This window comes from Sus scrofa, chromosome 6 (genome assembly GCF_000003025.6).
Source record: "Sus scrofa isolate TJ Tabasco breed Duroc chromosome 6, Sscrofa11.1, whole genome shotgun sequence".
In the NCBI taxonomy this organism is placed as follows: Eukaryota; Metazoa; Chordata; class Mammalia; order Artiodactyla; family Suidae; genus Sus; species Sus scrofa.
The window spans coordinates 161440456-161464396 of record NC_010448.4 but is presented as its reverse complement, the minus strand read 5'-3'; the positions used below and the strand labels follow the sequence as shown (position 1 = coordinate 161464396).

The 23941-nt window shown below is 37.4% G+C and overlaps 1 protein-coding gene across 2 annotated transcripts in view; it reads right to left on the bottom strand.

Annotated features, from left to right (window-relative positions):
- Positions 1-23941, bottom strand: part of FAF1 (Fas associated factor 1) — a 429817-nt gene that overhangs the window by 139335 nt on the left and 266541 nt on the right. For both annotated transcript variants that reach the window (XM_021097816.1, XM_021097817.1), the window contains exon 9: positions 3567-3662. In XM_021097816.1, coding sequence (XP_020953475.1) covers positions 3567-3662 — 96 coding nt within the window. The remainder of the gene's footprint in view (positions 1-3566; positions 3663-23941) is intronic.

The window sequence follows — 23941 nt, the reverse complement described above, 5'->3', positions numbered from 1 at the left end:
TCATGTGGTTAGGTAGTGTTCCTTGATGGAAAGACCGGGCTCTGTTCAGAGCCATGTTTCCAGCACTTAACGCCAGCGTCAGGTGTAGAGTGGCTGTATGATGAGAATTTATTGAATGCCTACTGAATGAATCTTTTCTGTCACTTCAGCCAAAAACTAGGTATTGTTGTTTCCTCCCTCCCTTCTCCCACAGATCCTATTAGACACCAGTCCTACTGATTTTCCCTTACAAAATATATTCTGAATCCATGTCCTTCTCTCTTTTTCACTAATGATGTTCTAGTTCAGGATCTCATTATCTTCTGCCTATACTAGTACAATAGATTCCTATCTGATTTGTCTGTCTCCAGTCTTGCTTCCCTTACATCTAGCCTCTGTACAGCAGCCAAAGTGCTTTTCTCTAAATTTTCTACTTGGGAAAATTAAAAAAAAAAAAAAAAATCATTCCCCACTTTTAAAGTCTTCTATGGCTTCCCACAGTTCAAGTGCCCAACTTGACGTATAAGACCTATTCACGTTTGCCTCATCTCCTATCTTTGCCTCCCACTTTACTGTGCATCAACACCAAAATATACTAATTTCTCCCCATATACTACAATATATCACACTGTTTCCTCCGAATGGAACACTACTTCCAACACTATTTCCATGTTTGTTTGTTTTTTTTATTTGGCTGACTGTGACTCATTCTTTATAATTTGATTTGGATGTCAACCTGTCTAATCCCTGCTCCTCTTCTCTATTTTCTTCTTTAAAAAAAAATTAATTCACAGATATTTATTCTGTGGCTGCTATGTGCCAGGCGCTTTACTAGGTGTTAGGCCTCAGAGGAAGATAAAGCAGATAGGGCTTTTCCTGAAAACATTCTTGAAGGTTACAGCACCTCCCCATCACATGTGCTCCCCTAGTGTCTTATGTCTCGTTGTCTCACTTTTCTCACTGATTATATAATATGAAATTTTCAGTTTACATTCATTTGACTAGCATATGGTAAGTATTCAGTAGCTATCTCCTTAACTGAATTTATAAATAAATAGTTTTAACATTAACTGCACTTGAAATTTGTTTTTGTTATTCTTGGGGTACCTACCCTGCTCCTCCACTAACAACTGAGGATTGGACAATTTCCAAGGAACCTGGGTCCAGGGGGTCCCTACACTGTCCTATCTAAGCAGCTGGGATAAAGAGAAAACAGGTATCTAGCTAAATATCCAGAAATATAGGAAGATCTTTGAAAGGGAGTACAGAAGCAAGGGGAAGATGGGAAGAAACAAGAAAATGTTCAATTAGCATAAGGACAATGTATTTGCAAAGTTAGAAAGAGGATGTAAGAAACAAAATTCTACCAGCTTGAGAACACATAACTATAATGCATATAAAACTGAAAACTTGAATTTAACTACTGGTTTCAAATATCTCCCTCCTAACTCAAGGCTTAAAGACAGTCAACAGCAAAACGTTAACTGTACTGAAATACATGAAGTCATGTAAGAGGAGGGTTAAAACCAGAAGAAAGCAGCAGAGCCACTGAGTGGAAGCTACAAGGTCACAGCTTCCAGTTTAATATAAGGTAGATATTAACAGACAGAGATCCTCAGCAATGGTACTTGTTGCCTCCTGAGGTGAGAACCCAGCCAATGGAGATAAAAGGGAGCTCTTGCAGCACATAGACTAATGGTCCTAACATTTGGCATGTAGAAGACATTAAAGAATTGTTTAAATGAGTGAGAGATGAATGGATGGGAGAGTGTAAGTAAAATAAGAAATCCTTTCCCGTTTTACAATTCTCTGACAACATAAAAACCAAGTCAAAGTTTCTTCCTCACTTCTCATCAGCCCCTAGAGGAAGTGGTATTGACAGCTAGCCAGGGAAGGAAAAATAATGGACTCAACCCTGATAATCAGATTTTAAAGAAATTCCTGAGGCCGTGGCTGTTTTAGTTTTACAAAACCCCCTAACTCTACTTTACCTTCTTCTGTAATTAACCTAAAAAGTATATGCCAGCTTCACAAACACTATTTATCACTATATGGCCTTGACTTCTTCCCACTGAAGGGACTGTCCAAAAAACACATATAATGGGGAGGGTAAGAGAAAGAAATAAAATGAAGTGAAATAGGTAACTGTCACCTCTCAGAACATAAAATAATTAAGAATTTTGGGTGAAGCTAGTTGGCTCCCCTTTACTGTTAGTAAATTTAACCACTAAAAGAGTTGAAGCACAACCTACTTTAGTGATTAAAAATATACTCAAGCATTAGAAGGAAATATTTCAATAAATTATTTCTGGCAATTTCTGCCAAGCAGTGAAACTCAATTATTTTTTCTTTCACAAGGAACTAGTGAGATAAAGTGCTGGAAAAAAAAAATGGTGTGGGCTTTTTAAAGGAAATTAAGATTTTTAGAGGTCCAAGAAAATAGTACAGTAGTATCTGTAGAAGGGGGAAAACCTCCCTTCTTTGCAGATTTCTAAAACCCAGAGTAGCAGACTATCATTTTCACAGGATGATCACAGACTAGAACTTCACTTATGCAGGCCCCTTTCTCTTTCACGTATTTAAGTGATATAATTACATTTTCAGAGGGTGGCTGGAGAGGTTCTGCGGCAGCTTCCGTAATGAGTATACAAAATATATCAGTTGAAATAAAAAAGTTGCAACCACATTTTGTATAGAATGCAAGCGGAAAAAGCTTTTACCGAACTAGCTCAAGCTTTTGAATACTTGGATCACTGCTCTAGCCTGAAAAACACTGGCATAAATAAAGTTTTTTGTACTATTTAGTTATGACCTCTGTTGCATGCACTTTTTAAGTCATGGTAATGACTTTTCCTAGTAGAGTAGCAGCTCAACAAATACTTGTAAAACACATAAACTGTAATGTCAAGGCTCTCTTACCCAGGCCCTTATAACCAAAGTCAGAGCTGGACACATACTGTTATTTGTAGCCAAGGAAAAGACAATTTTCTTTTAATACAGTTCAGACCCACCCACAAAGACACATTCAGGCATACCACACACATAAACGTGTTCAGTCTTCTCTGCCTTTTTTTGTTTCTACAGCACCCTGTATGCACTGCTATCACTGCGTTTACTACATTATGCCATTATTATTGGTTTGCTAATCTACCACCTTTGACTCTGAGCACTGTGGTATTGGTACACTGTTATTCATTTTTGTTACCTAGTATGGAGCAGAATGCCTGGCTCCAGAAGGTACTGCAACTCAGAGTTAAAGGACCTTCAGGATGAAGCCTAATATGTACTTACCTATATAGTCAGCAGCAAAGAAAATCCCTTTGTTAACCTGACAGTTCTAAGTGAAAATCACTTCAACCAATTCACCCAAATTCTGTTTGTTTGAAACATGAAACTTAGAGAACAAGAAGGAGCACATTAGCAATAATCTCATAAGGAAAGTTTCTGCCTTCAAGAATTTACTGAGACTCTTCACGCCACATTAACTTGATCTATTCATTGCTGTGGCAGCTAAAAAAGAATAGGAAGTGGGCAGGTGAGTGGAGCACAGGCTTTACGTTCAATGAAAAGCTGGCAAACAGGCTTACCTCTTCGGACAGCTCCCGGGTCTGTGTAGGTGAAGATCTTCTTCCCACTGTAAGTCGATGGCAGGGATAAGAGAGCCCTGATTCAGCAAGACACATCTGCAAAAAGTAGAATCCATCACTTGTAAACAAGATGAGGTCATAGTTCACAAAAATTTTTACTTTTCAGATTTTTTTTTTTTATTATTTCTGGAGCTAGATTAGAATGTTACATTCAAAGGAAGGTTTTGAAAATCTGAAAATTTTCCAGATATGGATGTTACTATAGCCAAGGCTATTTTTCATTAGACATAGACTGAGGCTCCAGGAAACTGAAACAAGCCTAAAATGAAGCTAATTATATATACCTCCCCACCCCAGCATGTCTGTTACTTTTCTGATTAGTAGAGTGACACCTCCATTTCCCAATTCCCAGCACAGTACTCTATAAATCTTTTTGGAAGGGTATACCTGTAAGTGTTTGCTTAAGGCATTTTTTAAAAAGTTTCTATACATGGTTACAATGCCATTTATGCTTTCATCGATATTAATCTACAATTTCAGATCATTATAGATCTGAATACATGTAATACATACATGTAAAGCTCCAGGAAGAGTACCTGGCACACAGACATTCCGTTTACTCTTTTTATTACCATTATTGAAAACCTCACCCACATTTAGCTAAAACAATTAAAGTAATATTGAATTTTACAGTGGATCAGATATTAAACAACTATTTTGAGATGTAAATTAAATTAGGGGAAATATGAGTACCAGTTACTTTTGTCTATACAGAAGAATTAAAACAATATTAAATAACCCAAAGATAGTATTTTTGTAAATTTCTGTGTGGTGCGGTGGGTTAGGGAACCAGTGCTGCCACAGCTGTGGCACACGTTGCAACTGTGGCATAGGTTCAACCCCTGGCCCAGGAACTTCCACATGCCCCATGGTGCAGCCAAAACAAACAAATCAGAGACAGTATTTCTCATTGGTGTTAGTAAAATGACACACATTTAATGTAATGATAATATAAAGTGAAACTTCCTTTATTATTATTGGAAACAAAACAGAATATCCGCTCGCACACTGAAAACATCCATTGTAACTTTGGGGAGGTGTGAATTAAACTGATATGAGGAAACAGAAGTATCTGTAAATTCACAGGGACCTAGTTACAATAGTTGGTTAGTCATAACTACAATTCAAATGTGTTATAATTAGGTTAATTATCTAAAGATGAATACTGGAATGGAAAATGCAAACATGACATAAATACGCAGGTGTATTTCAATAAATATGCAGGTGAGGTGTGTATGTCATATAGATTACACTGATAAAAATCGTATGTGTTTGATTATTGTTATTTCTCCCTTCACCTGATTAGAAGTTTTTGTTTGCTTGCTTTTGGATCTAGATATTTTGGCACTGTAAGGTACAAATGCTAGAAGACCTGCTTGAATAAGTAAATACATAAATGTTCAAGTATTGATTCTGTATTGATTGATTGATTTCTATTCAATCATATCCATCAATACAATGTCACAATTAGCTAAATTTATTTCATTTCAGTATAAATAAAGGCATAGTGAAGTTGGTTAAGAAACACAGGCTAAATTTCAAGCCCTGATGCCTTCACAATATTTTCCATTTGAAAAAGTTCTCTTCCCCCACCCTGAAATCCTCTGGTAATGAAATAGTAATGATGGTAAATGTCACTGACAATCAAAAGCAGTGTAGTGTAATGGAAAGAGACCTGAAGGAGCCAGAAAAATCTCAATTTAAGTACTGCCTAGCCTCCCGATCTTGGAAAAGTCATTTCTCTATTCAAGCTAGAGTTTCCTCTTTTATTAATTGAGGTGAGAAATCTCTGCCCTAACTGCCTCAATGGACTTTCAAAAGGGTTAAATGCAATAAGGTAAGTAAAAGCTGGCTTTGAAACTATACTTAAATAGGCCGAAGAGCTATTATCATTCCAATGATCATTAGAATTAGGACTTGGGGAAGAGAAATGGCCGATTAACTTCAACTATCTGTCTCTGCATACAGCCCAATCATGTGTAAGTTAAAAGAGGGCATGTTTGAGGAGGACCTGGAAGAAAGCACTCATGCACAGTACTACACACAGGGAAATCTACTCAATACTCTGTAGTGACCCAAATGGGAAAAGAATATGGAAAGGAATGGATATATGTACATGCTGTACACCTAAAACTGTACACCTAAAATTGACACAACCCTATAAGTCAACTAAGTAACTAAGCAGGACCCCATGGGCCTTCCAAGGGGAGGCTCCTCTCTGAAGTACCTAGATAATAAATAGTAACTGATGTACATTTCCTGAGTTACTTTGCAGATGCTAAAATCATCACCAAATGGAAGAAATTAAATACCTGATGATCATGAGCACATAGCCCCCAGACCTACTGGGTCCTAAGGACTGATAATGTGAACCCTTGTGATACTCCCCTGGGACTTCACTAACAACCAGTTGGAGAATTAAGCTTGAGCTCGGGAACCCCCTCCTCTCTCATCTGGCTTTTAAAAGGCTTTACAATTTTGGGTTCAGCGAGTTTGGGATATTTTGGGGACAAGAGCCACCCATCTCCTGCAATAAACCTTTCTCTGCTCCAAACCCCAACATTTTGGTTTGTTTGACCTTACTGCGCATCAGGCACATGGACTTGTGCTAACAACGATACCCGAATAAAATTAAAATTTAAAAAAAAGTACGTGGTACTAAAAATGGGCTGGCTCTGTAATGGGGCTTGTCTCCACAGTTATCAACATTGAGCTTCCCCAGAGCTACTAATAATTCCTGAAGATAAGAGGAGAGTGGCCAGCACTTTCTCCTTCATCTAGAGCTGATTCACTCTGCACTGAGGAAATTAAAGGGTCAGGAATTTCTGAGTTACCATGTGCCCAAGACTAATTATAGATAAGGCATAGTGTCCACTTTCAGGGAACCTATTTAAGGCTGAGATTCCAGGCTGGCTACAGCACTCAAATTGCCCAATAACAATGGGCATAATCAATTAGAATTTCTGTACTTCAGTTTTCTTCCTTAGAAAATGGTGTTATACGATCTGTCCTTAGTTTACCAATAAAGGTATTATAATCTGTTCTATCTTCCTGACAGAGTTCGTATGAAGACCCTCTACGATAAGGTATCTGAAACCAAATGGTTTCATAATTATAAATGATCGATATTATCATTGTAGTATTTACTTTGTAAGAAATTGGAAAAAGAAAAAGATTAGGGCTGAACATTGTTTGATTTTATAGTTGAAGATTTATATCTAGATTTACATGTATCATATTAGTTAATTAACCTCTACATAATGGTAATCTTTCAATTACAAGATTGCTTTAACCTAATATAATGAAGGGGACTGTGGCTCAATTCAAAATCTATTCAAGGCTTTATCCAGATTTTTTTTTTTTCTGGCTTTGTTAGATTTTAATTCTTTGACTTTCCATCATGGCAGATGCAGAGATTCAAAATGGGTTAAAAAAATCCAATATAAGGTAAAATCAAAATTCCTCTATTTTATTATTTAATTTTACACACTTGTTGCACATCTGGGTATGATCTTCCAGATACTCAGGGACTGGGAGAGGCTGGGGAAAAAGTAGACTTCATCTCACTAGCTGAAATGGGTTACTTTGTTGAAGAGCACAGGATTTTGTTATATATGTACTAAGACTTTTTTAAAGAGTAATTTTAAGTAACTTAAAATTGAGAGGGAAATAAAGAGATTTCTCTGAAACCCCTTGCCCCCTCCCACATGCAGTCTTTCCCATTATCACCATCACTCACCAGAATGGTGTGGTTCTTTTAAGAGGGATGAACCTACAGTGACATGTCAAAATTACCCAAGTCTATGGTTTACATTAATGTTCATTCTTGGTGATGTACATTTTATGTGTTTGGGTAAAGGTGTAATGGCATTTATCCATTACTATAATAACATACAGAGTATTTTCACTGCCCTAAAACCCCTCTGTGCTCGCTCTATTCATCTTCCCCTGACTCCTCACCACTATGTCGCCAGTTTTGCTTTTTGCAGAACGTCAAATAGTTAGAATCATTTAATGTGTAGCCTTTCAAATTGGTCTCTATCAATTAGCAATATAGTCATCCCTTCCTACTCAAGAAGCAGTTAGTTCCAGGCCCTGATCTTAGGATAGATACCAAAGTCTGCATTTGCTCAAGTCCCTTATATAAAATGGCATAACACGGCCAGCCCTCTGTATCTGTGGGCTCAACCTCTATGGATTTCAGCTACAGACTGAAATCCATGGATATGGGAGGCTGTATGCATTTTGAGTTCATCTATGTTTTCGCTTTTTTTCCTTTGTCAAAAACCAGCTGACTCTATTAACAGGGTTCTGTTTATGAGCTCTCTAAACTGTTGATCTATTTGTCTTCTTTTTGTTGTTGTTACCAATACGACAATGTTTTTCATTACTGTAGATTCACAGTAAGTCTTGAAGTCTAGTGTCAGTCCTTCAAGTTTGTTATTCAATTCACTATATTTTGAATCCTAAAAGGAGTGCTGAAGTTGGGGGCAACGCAATGAAACAGCTAAAAGAGCTCCTTCCTCTGTGCTTTCACAGTAGCGTATTTCCACCTTTCTTTTAATATTTGTGTTACAGTTATTTTATTTCCTCTTATCTCTTGGGTGTAGGCTAGGTACTAGATCTTTTGCACCTCCCATCGCTTCCAGTAGCTAGCCCAGTCCCTTGTTTAAAATGATAATAAATGTTTACTGATTGGAAGAGGGGGAATACCTCAGAATCTCTAACCCTGAGATTATAATCTGCCAATTTTTTTGTATAAGAAATTACTGTGGCTTAATCCTGACCTGATAGAGTTGGACAAACATATGGTACTACACCACATCTGAAAAAGTCTCCTCTAAATCTAAGATGAATTAGTGATAACAAAGTATTATTAATTTTTTTTCAGCCTCCTCATTAATATAGTACAAGCATCCTTCTGTGAATCAACAGAAGAAAGTATAATCACAAATCAAAGACTATTCAGGGTAAAAATCTGAAGATAAGAAAATCCAAAAGAGAATAGTAAAGCATAATAAAAACAATGTTTCAAACAGCAGTAGTATACCAGTGTTACAGGAAAGGGTCTCATGGTATATATACAGTTTTCCCCCAGAAAGTAACACTGATTTACACTCTTCCGCCACCTACCTGAACTTGCATACTTAAACGCATCAGTGGGGTAGAAAAATTTGTGAACTGGTAACTTCTAGGAACAGAAATATTCAATAAAGTCTTTCTATATAAAGAACGATGATCTTCATTTGAGCCAATACCAAGAATTTAAGCCTGAAATTATGCTGGAAATAAACACTATGTAATGAATAAGAAAACAGATAATATCTGCAACTGCAAAGTGGAGAGGACAAACAAACCTGTACCTGTAAGTCTAGCTTAGCCCTGTAAGTCTATGAGGGCAAGAGCTGGGCCTGTTTACTTTTCTCCTAAGCTTATCACTAAGAAGAGTGTTAACCCTTGAGTGAAAAAAGAAAAAAATGTCTCTGAGATTAAAATAAATGTCTCTAATATACAAGGAAATCACACAAGAGTATTATGGAACCTAAAAAAAATATAAATTGCAGGAATGACACAGAATCAGAGAAACTCCATAAGACACTTACATACCTAAAACACCAATTAAGATTAGATTTTATCTGAAATTCTAGTTTCTCATAGCACAAGTTACTCCTTCAATACTTTATTTTGAACTATAATAGACTGATTGGGAAAGACAAATTAGCTTGAAATAACCCGTCCCCTCTCCTGTCTATGATGCTTCAAGTACTTACAGAGCTCACCTGTCAGAACCGGATAATAAATGAGACAAGAATATTCGACACCAGTTTCATGATTATGCTTAGAGGTATGATCTCATAATTGAAAGTGTTGAAAATCCTTGTAAATAAGCCTTTAAAAGATATTTTGAAAAATATCTTGGAAAGATGATGAAAATATACCCATAAGGCAGATGAAAACAAACAAATGCAGCTGTCCTAATGATAGAAAAGAGAGATAGTAGTAGACTAGTACCTTTCTCAAAGGGTACGGATAAGGCTGAGCTAACGTGTAAAGCATTAAGAACAAAGCCTAACCCACGCAAATACTCAATAAACACTTTTTTTGTTATTCTGTGAATGAGTATTTGTGGCTTGGGACAAAATGACCCAGCATGAAAACACTGATTCAAAATGATGCTGATTCTCAAAAAACTTAAGAGTGAAGGACTATGGAAAACAAGACTCTAATAGTAGTTATGATATTTATATATAAAAAATGAAGATAATATTTCAGGGTGGACAAAAGCAGTATTTCTAAGTTAACATGACTTTATAAATTATTAGCATTATTTTAATGAATTTGACAAGTCTATATTCTCCCACATTAACACAAAAGCATATATTTAAACTGTTTAACAAACCCTCCTTTTTATAAAAATAAGGGATTTCACAGTATACTTTAAAAATAAGGCCACATTTTAAAGCATAATAGCCATAATAGGCAAGAACTTAGGCTGATTCTTCTTGTCAGCTGATGACTTAAAGTGCAATAGGGAAGAACAAATATATGGTCCTATATTGGATCTGCTTCTTTTACTTTAATATATATATTTTTTGGGGGGGAGAAGGGGATCTTTTTAGGCCCACACCCATGGCCTATGGAAGTTCCTGGCCAGGGGCTGAATCAGAGCTAGAGCCATAGCAATGTGGGATCCGAGCTGCATCTGCAACCTATACCACATCACTGCCACACCAGATTCTTAAACCACTGAGTGAGGGCAGTGATCAAACCTGTATCCTTATGTATACTGGTTGGGTTCATTTTCGCTGAGCCAAAATGGGAACTCCTCTTTTACTTTAATCTTTATATTCTATTGCTTTTGTTACAAGTTAGGCATGTTGCTAAAGTGTCCAGAACTGTATAGGATAGCCCATTCTCAAGGCTTTGACCTTTAAAGGTATACTACTTTGCCATTCATATAGAGATAAAAACTTGCAGAACAGAGAGGAATGTTTGTCTTGTTGGAGGTTTATAGAAACATTGTAACTGGATCTATCTGCATGTACAGGTGCAAAACCAAATGATTCAGTCACCAAGGAGTTTGCAACAACCAACTACACTCCTTTCTCTTCCAGTATAAAAGAAGCCTGAAGATAGTAGGATAGTTCTTTGGGCCATTAGCCTACCATCTTTTCAGAGGGCTGGCTTTCCAAACAAAGTTGCTATTCCTTGCCTTAACAACTCATCTCTCCATTTACTGAACTGCCAGGCAGTGAGCAGCATAAGCTTGGACTCAGTAACATAAGGATGAGAAACCTATTTTTAAATTAGACTTGAAGAAAAAAATGACCAAAATCAGTAAATCTGCTGTGTTAAAAAATGATCTGAGGGGAGTTCCTGCTGTGGTACAGTGGGTTAAGGATCTGGTGTCTCTGTGGTGGTACAGGTCTGATCTCAGGCTTGTGCTACCACAGTTCTGGTATAGGTCGCAGCTATGGCTCAGATTTGTTATCTGGCCCTGTAACTTCCCTATGCTATGGATGTAGCCAAAAAAAAAAAAAAAAAAAAGTGATCTGAGGAAAATGCAGGCACTTAAAAATCCTTACGGATTGCTAAGGAATCCTTTCTACTTAACAGGAGACAGTTGGATGTAGCATGGACTTTTAAAATTAGTAATACGCATTTCAAGTTCACCTATGTCTTTTCATGCCTTGAGAGCTCATTTGTTTTTAATGGGGAATAATATCCTATTGTCTGGATGTACCACACTGTAACTTATGCATTCACTTACTGAGGCTATTTTGGTCGTTCCCAGGTTACAGCAATTATGAATAAAGCTTCCATAAACGTCTATGTTTAGAGTTTTACATGGACATAAGTTTTCAACTTCCTTAGGTAAATAACTAAGAAGCAAATTGGTAGTTCATATGGTAAGAGTATGCTTATTATTTTTGTAGGAACTGCCAAATTGTCTTCCATTTTGCAGTGAATCAGAGTTCCTGCTGCTCCATATTCTCACCAGCATTTGGTATTGTTAGTGTTCTGGATTTTGACCATTCAAGTAGGTGTGTAGTAGTATCTCACTGTTGGTTTAATTTGCATTTTCCTGATGACATATATGGTGGAACATCTTTCCACATGCTTATTTGCCATCTATATATCTTCTCTGGTGAGATGTCTCTTAAGGACAGGGGCCATTTTTTAATTGCGTTGTTTTCTTGTTGAGTTTTAAAAGTCCTTTGTATATTTTGGATAATAGTCTCTTATCAATGTACCTTTTGTAGATATTTTCTCCCAGTTTGTAGCTTATCTTCTCATTCTCTTGAAAGCAAGGTCTTTTATTTTTTAAATTTTTAAATTTTTTCTTTTTGCCATTTCTTGGGGCGCTGCTGCGGCATGTGGAGGTTCCCAGGCTAGGGGTGGAATCGGAGCTGTAGCCGCCAGCCTATGCCAGAGCCACAGCAACACAGGATCCGAGCGGCGTCTGCAACCTACACCACAGCTCACAGCAACGCCGGATCTTTAACCCATTGAGCGAGGCCAGGGATCGAACCTGCAACCTCATGGTTCCTAGTCGGATTTGTTAACCACTGTGCCACGACAGGAACTCCAAGATCTTTTATTTTTTAAATAATTAATTTTTTTTTTTTTTTTTTGCCACCGCCCCTGCCTTCCCCTCCCCCACGCCCCCACCCGTTGCATATGGAAGTTCTCCAGCAAGGGATCAAATCCAAGCTAGAGCTGTAATCTCAGCAATGCTGGCTCCTTAACCCACTGCACCAGGCCCTGGGATCAAACCTGCACCTCCATAGAGACAAGTTGGATCACTAACCCACTGCATCACAGCAGAAACTCCAGCAAGGACTTGTAAAGACAAAGCTCAAATTCACTTCTGCTATTCGCCGTTCTACGATTTACGCCAATCAATATTTTAAATCTTAAGCCTTAGTTTCTTCTATAAAAAAATCAATAATATTACCTCTCCTCACAGACTTTCTATGAGGATGGCTTAAAGAATACATTTGCCACATAGTACACATTCCATCAGTTAGAGAATAGTCTTAAAATCTACTTGAAGTTTTTTTCTTTTCCTCTTATAGAAAATATTGAGTATTTTCTTAGGAAGATAGTAACTGTCAATGACTCTCAAAGTATGGTCTATAGACACAAGATTCCTGAGAATCCCTTAGGGGGTCCATAAAGTTAAAATAATTTTAATACTAATACTTAGATAATATTTGACTTTTTCACTGTGCTTTTTCACCATCAGTAGGCAAAACTGTTGGTACCTTAGCACGAATCAAGGTAGTGACAACAAATTGTGTTAAAGTCTTCAGTGCCATGTACTTGCTGTAAAAATGTTAATTTCATTAATTAATTAAACTTGACTCTTAAGTACATGGTTTTTAATATTCTAAATAACAATTGGTAAGTTTGCATAAAACACACTGCATAGCAGAGAATTATGACTGTGTTAAGGGAAAAACACGTGTGCAGTCATTTGAGAAGTGTTCTGAATCAGCCACTTTTTTCAAGGAATTATTGAAAAATTGTATTATTACTTAAATGAATAGGAGATGAACTATGATTATTCCCAGATTTAGGTATTTAACAGGATTTTCCTCCAAAATGAATGAAGCAAACCTTTTATTTCAAGGCAACAAGTATGACAGTATTAACTGTCAATGACAAAAAGTGAGTTTTCAAGATTTAAAATTAAAATTTTGGAAAACTATCAGCCACCATGGGCTCAACAGCTCCCCAATGCTTCAACACTTTTCTAATGAGGTCAGTGTGATATCATCAGAGTGATTTTTTTTTGATATCATATAATGAAATCCTTCAACATTAGAAACTATGCACAACTCAGAGGACCAATACTCTCCAAACAGCAAAACTAATGCATGAGTAAAGGTTCTACTCAAAGTGCAAGATAGATAGATCAATGGATCTTGCTGCAACAAAGTACAAAAAAAAAAAAATACAGTGATGCAGCTCCAGAATCCACATTGAAACTAACATTTATAAAACTATCACTTGCTGACTTCTGACTTAATATCAAAGAAGAATATCCACAATTATCTGAAAAGACTATTAAAATGCTCTTCCATTTTAAAACTACAGATCTGTGTGAGGCCAGATTTTCTTCATACACTCCACTGAAAACAACATATCAGAATAGGTTTTTGGTTTTGTTTTTGTTTTGTTTTGTTTTGCTTTTTAGGACTGCATCCCTGCATATGGAGGTTCCCAGGCTTGGGGTCTAATCAGAGCTACAGCAGTTGGCCTACATCACAGCCACAGCAATGCCAGAACCAAGCCACATCTGTGACCTACACCACAGCTCAAGGCAACGCCAAATCCTTAACCCACTGAGCAAGGCTGGGATTGAACCCGCAACCTCATGGTTCCTAGTCGGATTCGTTTCCACTACACCACGATGGGAATTCCCTCAGAACAGGTTTAATTCAGAAGATGTGAGAGTCCAGTTGTCTTCTGGATTAAGCCAGATGTTGAGGAGATGTGAAAGTGCAAAATGTCACTCTTCTCACTAATTTTATTTTTTGGAAAATACAACTAATTTTCACTTAAACATGCTATTTATATTAACGTGCAGTGGATTATTACCTTCAACATTTAATTTTTTCAATATTAATTTTGAATATGACAAATATCAACAGACATAATTCATATAAATAAAAGCTCTTTGAAGTCTCTGATGACACTCTAAGAGTGCAAAAGGATCCTGAGACCAAAAGGTTGTTGTGATCTTTTGGACTATTCAATGCATACAGATGAAAACAATTTTCATAAATAACAATGGCAATTATTTGAAACAATTGAGAAGCCCTCAAAGCACATTCTTCTGTGAAGTTTTAGAATATTCTTAATGTTTCCCCTCATATATTTTCCTTATAAACATATTAAAAAGAAATATCAAAGCAATTGCAAAAAGACAAGCCCTAAAACCATCACAATTGGTCACTGGCTATCTCTGACAAGTATTATTATTATTTAAAGCTTGGCTCTCAGGGTGTTTATTAGGTCATTTTTAATAATGCTTTAAAAAAAACCTATGAGTTACTTCTTTAAAGTATTTATTTATTTATTTTATTTATTTTATTTTTTGCTTTTTTGAGGCCATACCCATGGCATATGGAAGTTCCCAGGCTAGAAGTCCAAACAGAGCTACAGCCACATCAGTGTGGGATCCGAGCTGCATCTGCGACGAGCACCACAGCTCACAGCAATGCCAGATCCTTGACCCACTGAGTGAGGCCAGGGGTCGAACCTGCATCCTCATGGATAGCAGATGGATTCATTTTCCACTGCGCCACAACAGGAACGCCAAGTATTTTTGCTTTTGTAGTCAAGTATTAGCCTTTTTACAAACACACACTTGTAAGTCTGTCTTTATTCCTCACTGTTAACGACAGACTAAGATATTTCTAAAGTACAGAACAAGAATTTAGGAAACCAAATAATGGAACGGTGGGCCAGTCATCAGGAGACTTAATGCAGAAAATGGGAGTAACCCACATGAACGACTTCTTAGAACCCTTCCAATTCTAAATGGACCATGATCTTAATCCAGTTTTCACTAGAAAAATTCAGTTGTGTCACCTGCAGGATCCTCACCTTACATGTGATACACTTAGTAACACAACCTAACAGTTCTGAAACTATAGCTTACTGTTATCGTTTAAAAATCAGTTTATAAAATACAATTTCTTTGTGTTTTAAAAAGAACATTAATCAAAGTTTTTTTAGGAGTTCCCGTTGTGGCTCAGTAGTTAACGAATCCGACTAGGAACCATGAAGTTGCGGGTTCGATCTCTGGCCTTGCTCAGTGGGTTAAGGATCCGGTGATGCCATGAGCTGTGGTGTAGGTTGCAGATGCTATAACAATACGTTAAAAGGACTGTACATCAATACATTAAAAGTATTGTACATTAAAAGGATTGTACAACAATACATTAAAAGGATTGTACATCATGATCAAGTGGGATTTATCCCAGGGATGCAAGGATTTTTCAATATCCACAAGTCAAACAGTATGATACACCACATGAACAAACTGAAGAATAAAAACCATATGATCCTCTCAGTAGATGCAGAAAAGGCTTTTGACAAAATCCAACACTCATATCTGATAAAAACCCTCCAGAAAGTGGGCATAGAGGGAACCTATTTCAACATAATAAAGGCCATAAATGACAAACCCACAGCTAACATCATTCTCAATGGTGAAAAGCTGAAAGAATTTCTGCTAAGATCAGGAACAAGACAAGGATGTCTGCTCTTGCCAGTAGTATTCAACATAGTTTTGGAAGTCTTAGCCATAGCAATCAGAGAAGAAAAAGAAATAAAAGGAAACCAAATTGGAAAGGAAGAAGTAAAATTACCACTGTTTGCAGATGACATGATACTATACCTAGAAAATCCCAAAGACACTACCAGAAAAATGTTAGAGCTCACCAATGAATTTGGCAAAGTTGCAGGATACAAAATTAATACACAGAAATCAACTACATTGCTATATGCTAACAATGTAAGATGAGAAAGAGAAGTTAGGGAAACAATCCCATTTACCATCATATCAAAAGAATAAAATACCCAGGAATAACATTACCTAAAAAGACAAAAGACCTGTACTCTGAAAACTGTAAGATGCTGGTGAAAGAAACCAAAGACGACACAAATGGATGCAAAGATATACCATACTTCTGGACTGGAAGAATCGATACTGTCAAAATGAGAGTTCCCATTGTGGCTCAGCAGAAATGAATCCAACTAGTATTCATGAGGATGTGGGTTCTATCCCTGGCCTTGCACAGTGGGTTAAGGATCTGGCATCGACATGAGCTTACAGTCGTGGCTCAGATCCAGCATTGCTATGGCTGTGGTGTAGGCCAGCAGCTATAGCTTGGATTAGACCCCTAGCCTGGGAACTTCTATGTGCTGCGGGTACAGCACTAAAAAGAGGAAAAAAAAATTGCAAAATGACTATACTACCCAAGGCATCTACACATTCAATGCAATTCTTATTAAACTATACCAATGGCATTTTTCACAGAACTAGAAGAAAATAATTAAACCCATTCACCTACAGTTAACTAATCTGTGACAAAGGAGGCAAAAATATACAATGGAGAAAAAACAGTCTCTTCAATAAGTGGTGCTGGGAAAACTGGATAGCCACATGTAAAAGAATGAAATTAGAACACTTCCTAACACCACACACAAAAATAAACTCAAAATGGATTAAAGACCTAAATATAAGATGGGATGCTATAAAACTCTTAGAGGAAAACCTAGGCAGAACACTCTCTGACATAAACCACAGCAACATCTTCTCAGATCTACCTCACAGAGGAATGACAATAAAAAAAAATAAATAAACTTAAAAGTTTTTGCACTGCAAAGGGAACCCTAAACAAAACAAAAAGACAATCCACAGAATGGAAGAAAATATTTGCAAATGGAGCTACTGACAAGGGCTTAATCTCCAAAATCTATAAACACCTTCTGCAGCTCAATACCAAAAAAACAAACAACCCAGTCAAAAAATGGGCAGAAGATCTAAGCAGACAGTTCTCCAAAGAAGACATACAGATGGCCAAAAAACACATGATGTTCAACATCACTAATTATTAGAGAAATGCAAATCAAAACTACCATGAGGTACCACCTTATACCAGCCAGAATGGCAGTCATCAAAAAATCTACCAGCAATAAATGCTGGAGAGGGTGTGGAGAAAAGGGAAGCCTCTTATGCTATTGGTGGGAATGTCAAACTGGTGCAACCACTATGGAAAACAGCATGGAGATTCCTTAAAATACAAAAAATAGAATTACCATTTGATCCAGCAATCCCTCTCCTGGGCATCAATCCAGAGAAAACCATGATTTAAAAAGATACATGTACTCCACTGTTCACTGCAGCACTATATACAGTAGCCAAGATGTGGAAGCAACCTAAATGTCCATCCACAGAGGAGTGGATAAAGAAGATGTGGTTCCTATATACCAAGGAATACTACTCAGCCATTAAAAGGAAAGAAATAATGGCATTTGCAGCAACATGGATGGACCTAGAAATTATCATGATAAGTGAAGTTAGTTAGACAGTGAGACACAAACATCATATGCTATTACATATATGTAGAATCTTAAAAGGTTATAATGAACTTCTTTGCAGAACAGAAACTGACTCACAGACTTTAAAAACTTATGGTTACCAAAGGAGGCATGTTGGGGGTGAAGGATGGGCTGGGAGTTGGGGATGAAAATACTGTAAAATGGGTTGTGATGACTGCTGTACAACTATAAGTGTAATAAAATTCATCGAGTAATAAAAAAACTATAATAAAACAGATTGAGTTTAAAAAATCTCAGAGACATTTAAAAAGAATTTAATCAAATAACTATTAAGGCTCTACTATATGTTGCCTTATGGTCTGATAAATAATAATAACCATCTTCAGCTTAATTAAAACAGCTGCTCCCAGATGTTATCAATTTGCCAGCCACTATATATTAAGTACTTAACATAATATATGTCTACCCAGGAGCTTCTGTTGTGGCTAAGTGGGTTAAAAACCCAACTAGTGTTAGGAGGGTGTGGGTTCAAGCCCTGGTCTCACACAAGATTTGGCATTGCTGCAAGCTACATCGTAGGTCACAGATGCAGCCTGGATCCGGTATAGCTGTGGCTGTGGTATAGGCCAGCAGCTACCGCTCTGATTCGATCCCTGGCCTGGGAAATTCCATATGCCATGGGTACGGCCCTAAAAAAACAAAGAAAAAAAAAAAAGGTACCCTACATAACAATATCACAAATTAAAGACAATCATGATTTTATAAATCAAAAAACAGCCTTAGAGAAGTAGAATAACTTGGGGTTCCCATCATGGCTCAGTGGTTAGCGAATCCGACTAGGAATCATGAGGTTTCGGGTTTGAACCCTGGCCTTGCTCAGTGGGTTGAGGATCCGTTGTTGCCGTGAGCTGTGGTGCAGGTTGCAGACGCAGCTCGGATCCCACGTTGCTGTGGCTCTGGTGCAGGCCGGTGGCTACAGCTCCGATTAGACCCCTAGCTTGGGAGCCTCCATATGCCGCAGAAGCGGCCCTAGAAAAGGCAAAAAGACAAAAAAAAAAAAAAAAAAAAAAAAGAGAGAGAGAGAGAGAGAAGTAGAATAACTTATCAAAAATCAAGCAACTACTAAGTGCAATCAAGTACTCAAAGTGTAAGACAGACTAATGGATCCTGCTTGGAGGCAAAGCAGATTTTACTCCAAAGGCCATGGAATTTTTAATTACATCACATTTCTGACCAACACAAAGCATTTTTATGAGTAAGAAGCCCCAGAGATGACTGCTTCAAAATTTTCAGATGCTCACTGTTCAGCCAGACAGATTATTAAGGTAGTTTTAAGCCAAACTGAATCATGAGGCTGAAGTTTCATTTACTGCCAACCAGAGTGCAAATCAAAAAAGCTTATTTATTCACAATCCAAGCTTTTTTTCTTTTTAAAAATCACTTATGTGCTAGAAAAGTCACAGAGCTTTTAATTTGTGGCAGGTTGAAGCAAGCTTATTAAGAATGTTAGTTACCAACTGCACCTCCACTTGTCTGGACTAGCCCACTGTCACATTCTTATAGCAGGGTTAAATAGCAGTTTAGTCACCTCATAAAAAAAACACAGTGTTAAAAAGGAAGTGACTAGTAATAATTTGGAACCAATGGAATATCATAAGAGATGTATAGGTCAAGATCAATTATCTATAAAACTCCTGTGTAAATAGCTATTAAAAAAAACTGTGTTCTTTGTCTGGCCTTGTGCTGTTATGGTCCTCAGTTGGTTTGGCAGTTGGTAAGGGTTAATGAAATTAACAAACTCTGAGGCTTTTGTTATGTACAAAAACACAAATGCTATCACACAAGCAAGCAGAGCTGGAAGAAACAAGGATGGCTTGCTACAGATCCCTTCATTTTAGACTCATAAAAGATAATAGAGTTGGAAGAATTCATCAGCTGCTGACATCCCAAACAGGAGACCACAGATCTTGAAGCCTTAACTGAGTTAGGCACTGCTGCCATACCCTCCCTGTCAAGCATCCTCTGCTCCACTCCAAGCTAGTATTGAGAATCTCGAGAGAGAAATTTATCAGCACCCTATTCTCAAATTTCTTCTATCAGGAGTCCCACCATCCCCAACAGACTCTAAATGAAAGGTAGTTTCTTTTCACAAGATCTAGTCTAATCCTCCCATTTAACAGGGAGAGAAACTGAGATACAGAGAGGTAAAATCATTTGCCCAAAGTCACATATCTGCTTAATGACAGCATAAACATGTTCTCTAGACTCCTAAGTTTTTCTACTAAATAATGTTAACTGCATCCTTCAGATGTTAGTTAGTTCTAAAATTATAATAACAATTTAAAAAAAACTTTTTTTTTTTTTATTTTTAGGGCTGCACCTATGGCACATGGAAGTTCCCAGGCTAGAGGTCCAATCCGAAATACAGGAGTCCAGCCTATGCCAGAGCCACAGCAATGCGGGATCCAAGGCGCATTTCTGACCCACACCACAGCTCCTGGCAATGCCAGATCTTTAACCCACTGAGCCAGGCCAGGGAGCAAACCCATGCCCTCATGGATACCAGTCGGGTTTGTTTCCGCTGAGCCACAATGGTAACTCCCTGATAATTCTTGATTCAATTACCTCAAATTTCTACAAATATTTTAGGATGTATATGAAACTAATTAAATGCTTTTGACTTGCTTTTTGTATGTTTCTTTTAATCTGCTGGGATTTCTGAAAACAAGGAGAATCACCTGACGCTACTTTTCCACATTATAACTGCCTACCTTCATGCTTTCCTCCCCTAGTCCAATATTATCTTGAGTTCTCTCTGACAACAAAAGTGTACTCAATAAAAAAGTTTTTTTTGTTTTTTTTTTTAAATCTATTGCATCCCAGCCCCTGAAAGCAAATTACAGGACAGGGAGATAAAAAGTTGCCTACTGTAACAGAATTAGCTGATGTGTTTTTAGAAGCTAAGTATGTAGGTAATAACAGTATCCTTGAATCTTGTACATTAGAAGAGGTTCTGAAATATCCCAGAGTAGTAGAATACTACAGAAAAGCATTAAGCTAGGCAAGCAATATAAGCCCTGTTAGACCAGCCTGAGTCTGCCTCGTGGCATGGTCTTCCTATTCAGCAAGAACGGTCAGGTTTACCTGTATAAAGATAATAGCATAGGAAGGCAGACAAGTTGTTATTTTCAAGGCAACTTTAAACCAAAGAGGCTATTTCAACTGAATCAAGAGTTCCGTTTTAAAGTCAACTATTCTGCACAAAGGCCAATAATCCATACTGTGAATTAAAATGGTACTGGTTTTTCAGTTCCTGTCTCTACTGCTTTATATCATTTAATTGCTTATGAGCACCCTCTGGTGGAGGGCAGAAGAGAGAAGAGAGGACATTAAGTACATTGCTTCTAAACCACACGACTGGTGAGGGGAAAAAAGTAATCTGAAATGTGTAGATTTCCCTTGACCTTCTTCCCTATAATTACATTATAATTTAGAGCTAGCTGCTGAATAAGTTATACTAACCATATAGTTACTCAGAGTCTATAACTTCATCATTCAATAAACATTTATTAAGTTCTTACTATATGCCAGGCACTTGGATGCAGATAACCAGGCCCAGGACTCTGATTTTGCTATTATTAAATATCAAACAGTAATCATTAATAACATCATTGCCCAGGTTAGTCACTTGATGTCATAAGATCTCAATGTTCTCATATGAGAAATGGGAATGATTATCTTTGTTGACAACATTAAAAAGATGATAAATGAAAAGGTGCATAGCACAGTGAACTTAATTTTGCAATTTGAAACACACGCACACATAGCTTCATCTCTGGCTCTTTGACAGAAGAAAGGACTCTCATTTAGGTGTTTTCAGATACAATGTGCAACTATTTCTGTATTTAAGAATTTAAGCCTACTCACAGATATAGAGAACAAAGCAGTAGTTACCAACAGGGAGGATGGGAAGGGCAATATGAGGGGGGAGGGGTGGGAGGTACAAACTATTGGGTGTAAAATAGTTTAGATCCAATAGAGCCAATATTTTGTAATAACTGTAAGTGGAAAGTAACCTTTAAAAATTATATAAAATTATTAAAATTAAAAAAAGAATATAAGCCTGGACGACAGTATTGGTATACTGGTACACTGGTTTACTGGTTGGTGTAAGTCAAGCCTTTCATCACACCTTACGTCAACTAATATTTAATTTAATAAGTAGACGTCTTGAAACATAAGCAGAGCAACCAAATATATTAATCTTTTCTACACTAAAGATACTCAGAAGATGTTGATCAATATCTAGTAAAATGTCTTCTTCCTAGGTGAACAACGTAAGTTTATTAGGGGTTTCTCATCTCTTCTCAAGAGCTTATATGACATTCTTATAAGTGCCACTCAGTGGAGAATATGTTTGTTTAGATATATTTTGGCCCTCAGTGTGCCTGAGAGTCCATCTCCAACATTCACTACCTGCTTATGACTAGAATTTTTTAAAGTATATCTTATAAATGATGCCCCAAAGTGGGACTTGCTACAGGTCTGCCATTTAATTCCTATGCAATGAACTTAAGACTGAGAGAGAGGAAAACCGCTACGGAAGGTAGAAAAAAGGAGTGTTCCTATCTGTTGCGGTGACTCTAGGAGGCCAGTTAAATCTACTGAGAACTTTCAGATTTAATACATTTAACCACCCTGTAAGCTACTTCTCTTCTGTCACCACCATTAGATCAAAGTAAGTATTGTTTTTTTATGTCTTATGGTTGCATAGCGCCTTTTTATGACTTTCTCCCATCAATGCAGCCTGTGGTATGATTCTGTGTGTGTAAAAATAGTCATGGTTAATACATGGAGAGAGCATTGTACATAGATAAAAGGTCCTTGGTTAAAATCCTAAATCTGCCTCTTATTAATTGTATAACTTTGATCAACTTGCTTCTCTCAGTTTTATCATCTGTAAAATAAAAAACAAAAAACCTGGACTAAGTGATTACCAAGGGCTTTTCTCTCACCCTGAACCAATTTTTAAGGCTGTAACATGGCCCACCGTTCCAGCTATTACCCCCACCAGTTGTTTGCTCATCGATTCAAAAATATGCCTTGCACTTGCCTACTCGTAGGCTTTTGCTCACGCCATTTACTCTCGGTTGGATTTCTCTTCCCATTCTTTTCCAGCTGTCCACTTCGTATATTAGGGTCATCTGAGAAAATTAGGTAAGAGCAATTCTTTGAAATTCAGCTCAATCTCCTCCTGAAAACCTTCTACAAACTCCCTAAGCTCAAAATACTTTCTAACACTTGACATCTTTTGGTAGTAAGTCAAATGTAGTGACACTTAGACAAATCATCCAGAAATAAACATCTTTCAGTCAGCTAGTTAATTTTAATTGAGAGGAGGACCAGAATCACAGGTGGCAGTTGGGTAGAAGAGGCAGTGGGGATTTGAGAGAGAGAGGTCTTACGTGGGAAGGTCAGGGCCTGGGTTGAAGGGGCTCAAGCCTGGTTCAGGGACGGGACCCAATCGACTGGAAAGCCAAGTACCTAGGAAACAAAACTCTGCCACCCTAAGTTTGCGGAATTCTGCCCAGAGCAGAGCCCTGTGTGATATTTTTGTCACTGGGGAAGAGGTAGTTCCAAGAAAGGCCGGGAAACTGCTTCAAGGGGTGTAACAGATCAGGAAACCTGCTGTTCTAGAAAGTGAGGGGGAGAGGGAATATCCTACTGAATAAGGGGAAAAAAAAAAATCTAATTCTCAAAATGTACCCCTACATCTGCTGAATCATTTGTATCTGTGACAAGGAAATTTCTGGGAAAAAGAAATTTTGTCACTGTAAGGCAATTTCTTCGGTAATCAAGTGTCACTATTCTTGCTTGGAGAGGTATATAAGCAGAGTAATATGAACTTGACTCCATAGCTACACTGCTAATGTTTGAAATCCTATCTTCTCAGTGCCTCATTTACCTTCTCTGTAAAGACTGCTGTGAGGCAAACTAGTAAATATAACAAAAAAGAAGCTGACTCATAGGTATAGATAACAAACTGGTGGTTACCAGTTGGAGGAGCAGTAGAAGGGTAGGGGAGTGGGAGGAATAAACTATCAAGTGTAAGATAGGTTTAAGAATGCATTGCATAACATGGGGAATACTGCCAATATTTTGTTAATAACTATAAATGGTAAGTAACCTTTAAGAATTGCATAAAAATTTCAAAAAAAATTTCAAAAAGATTG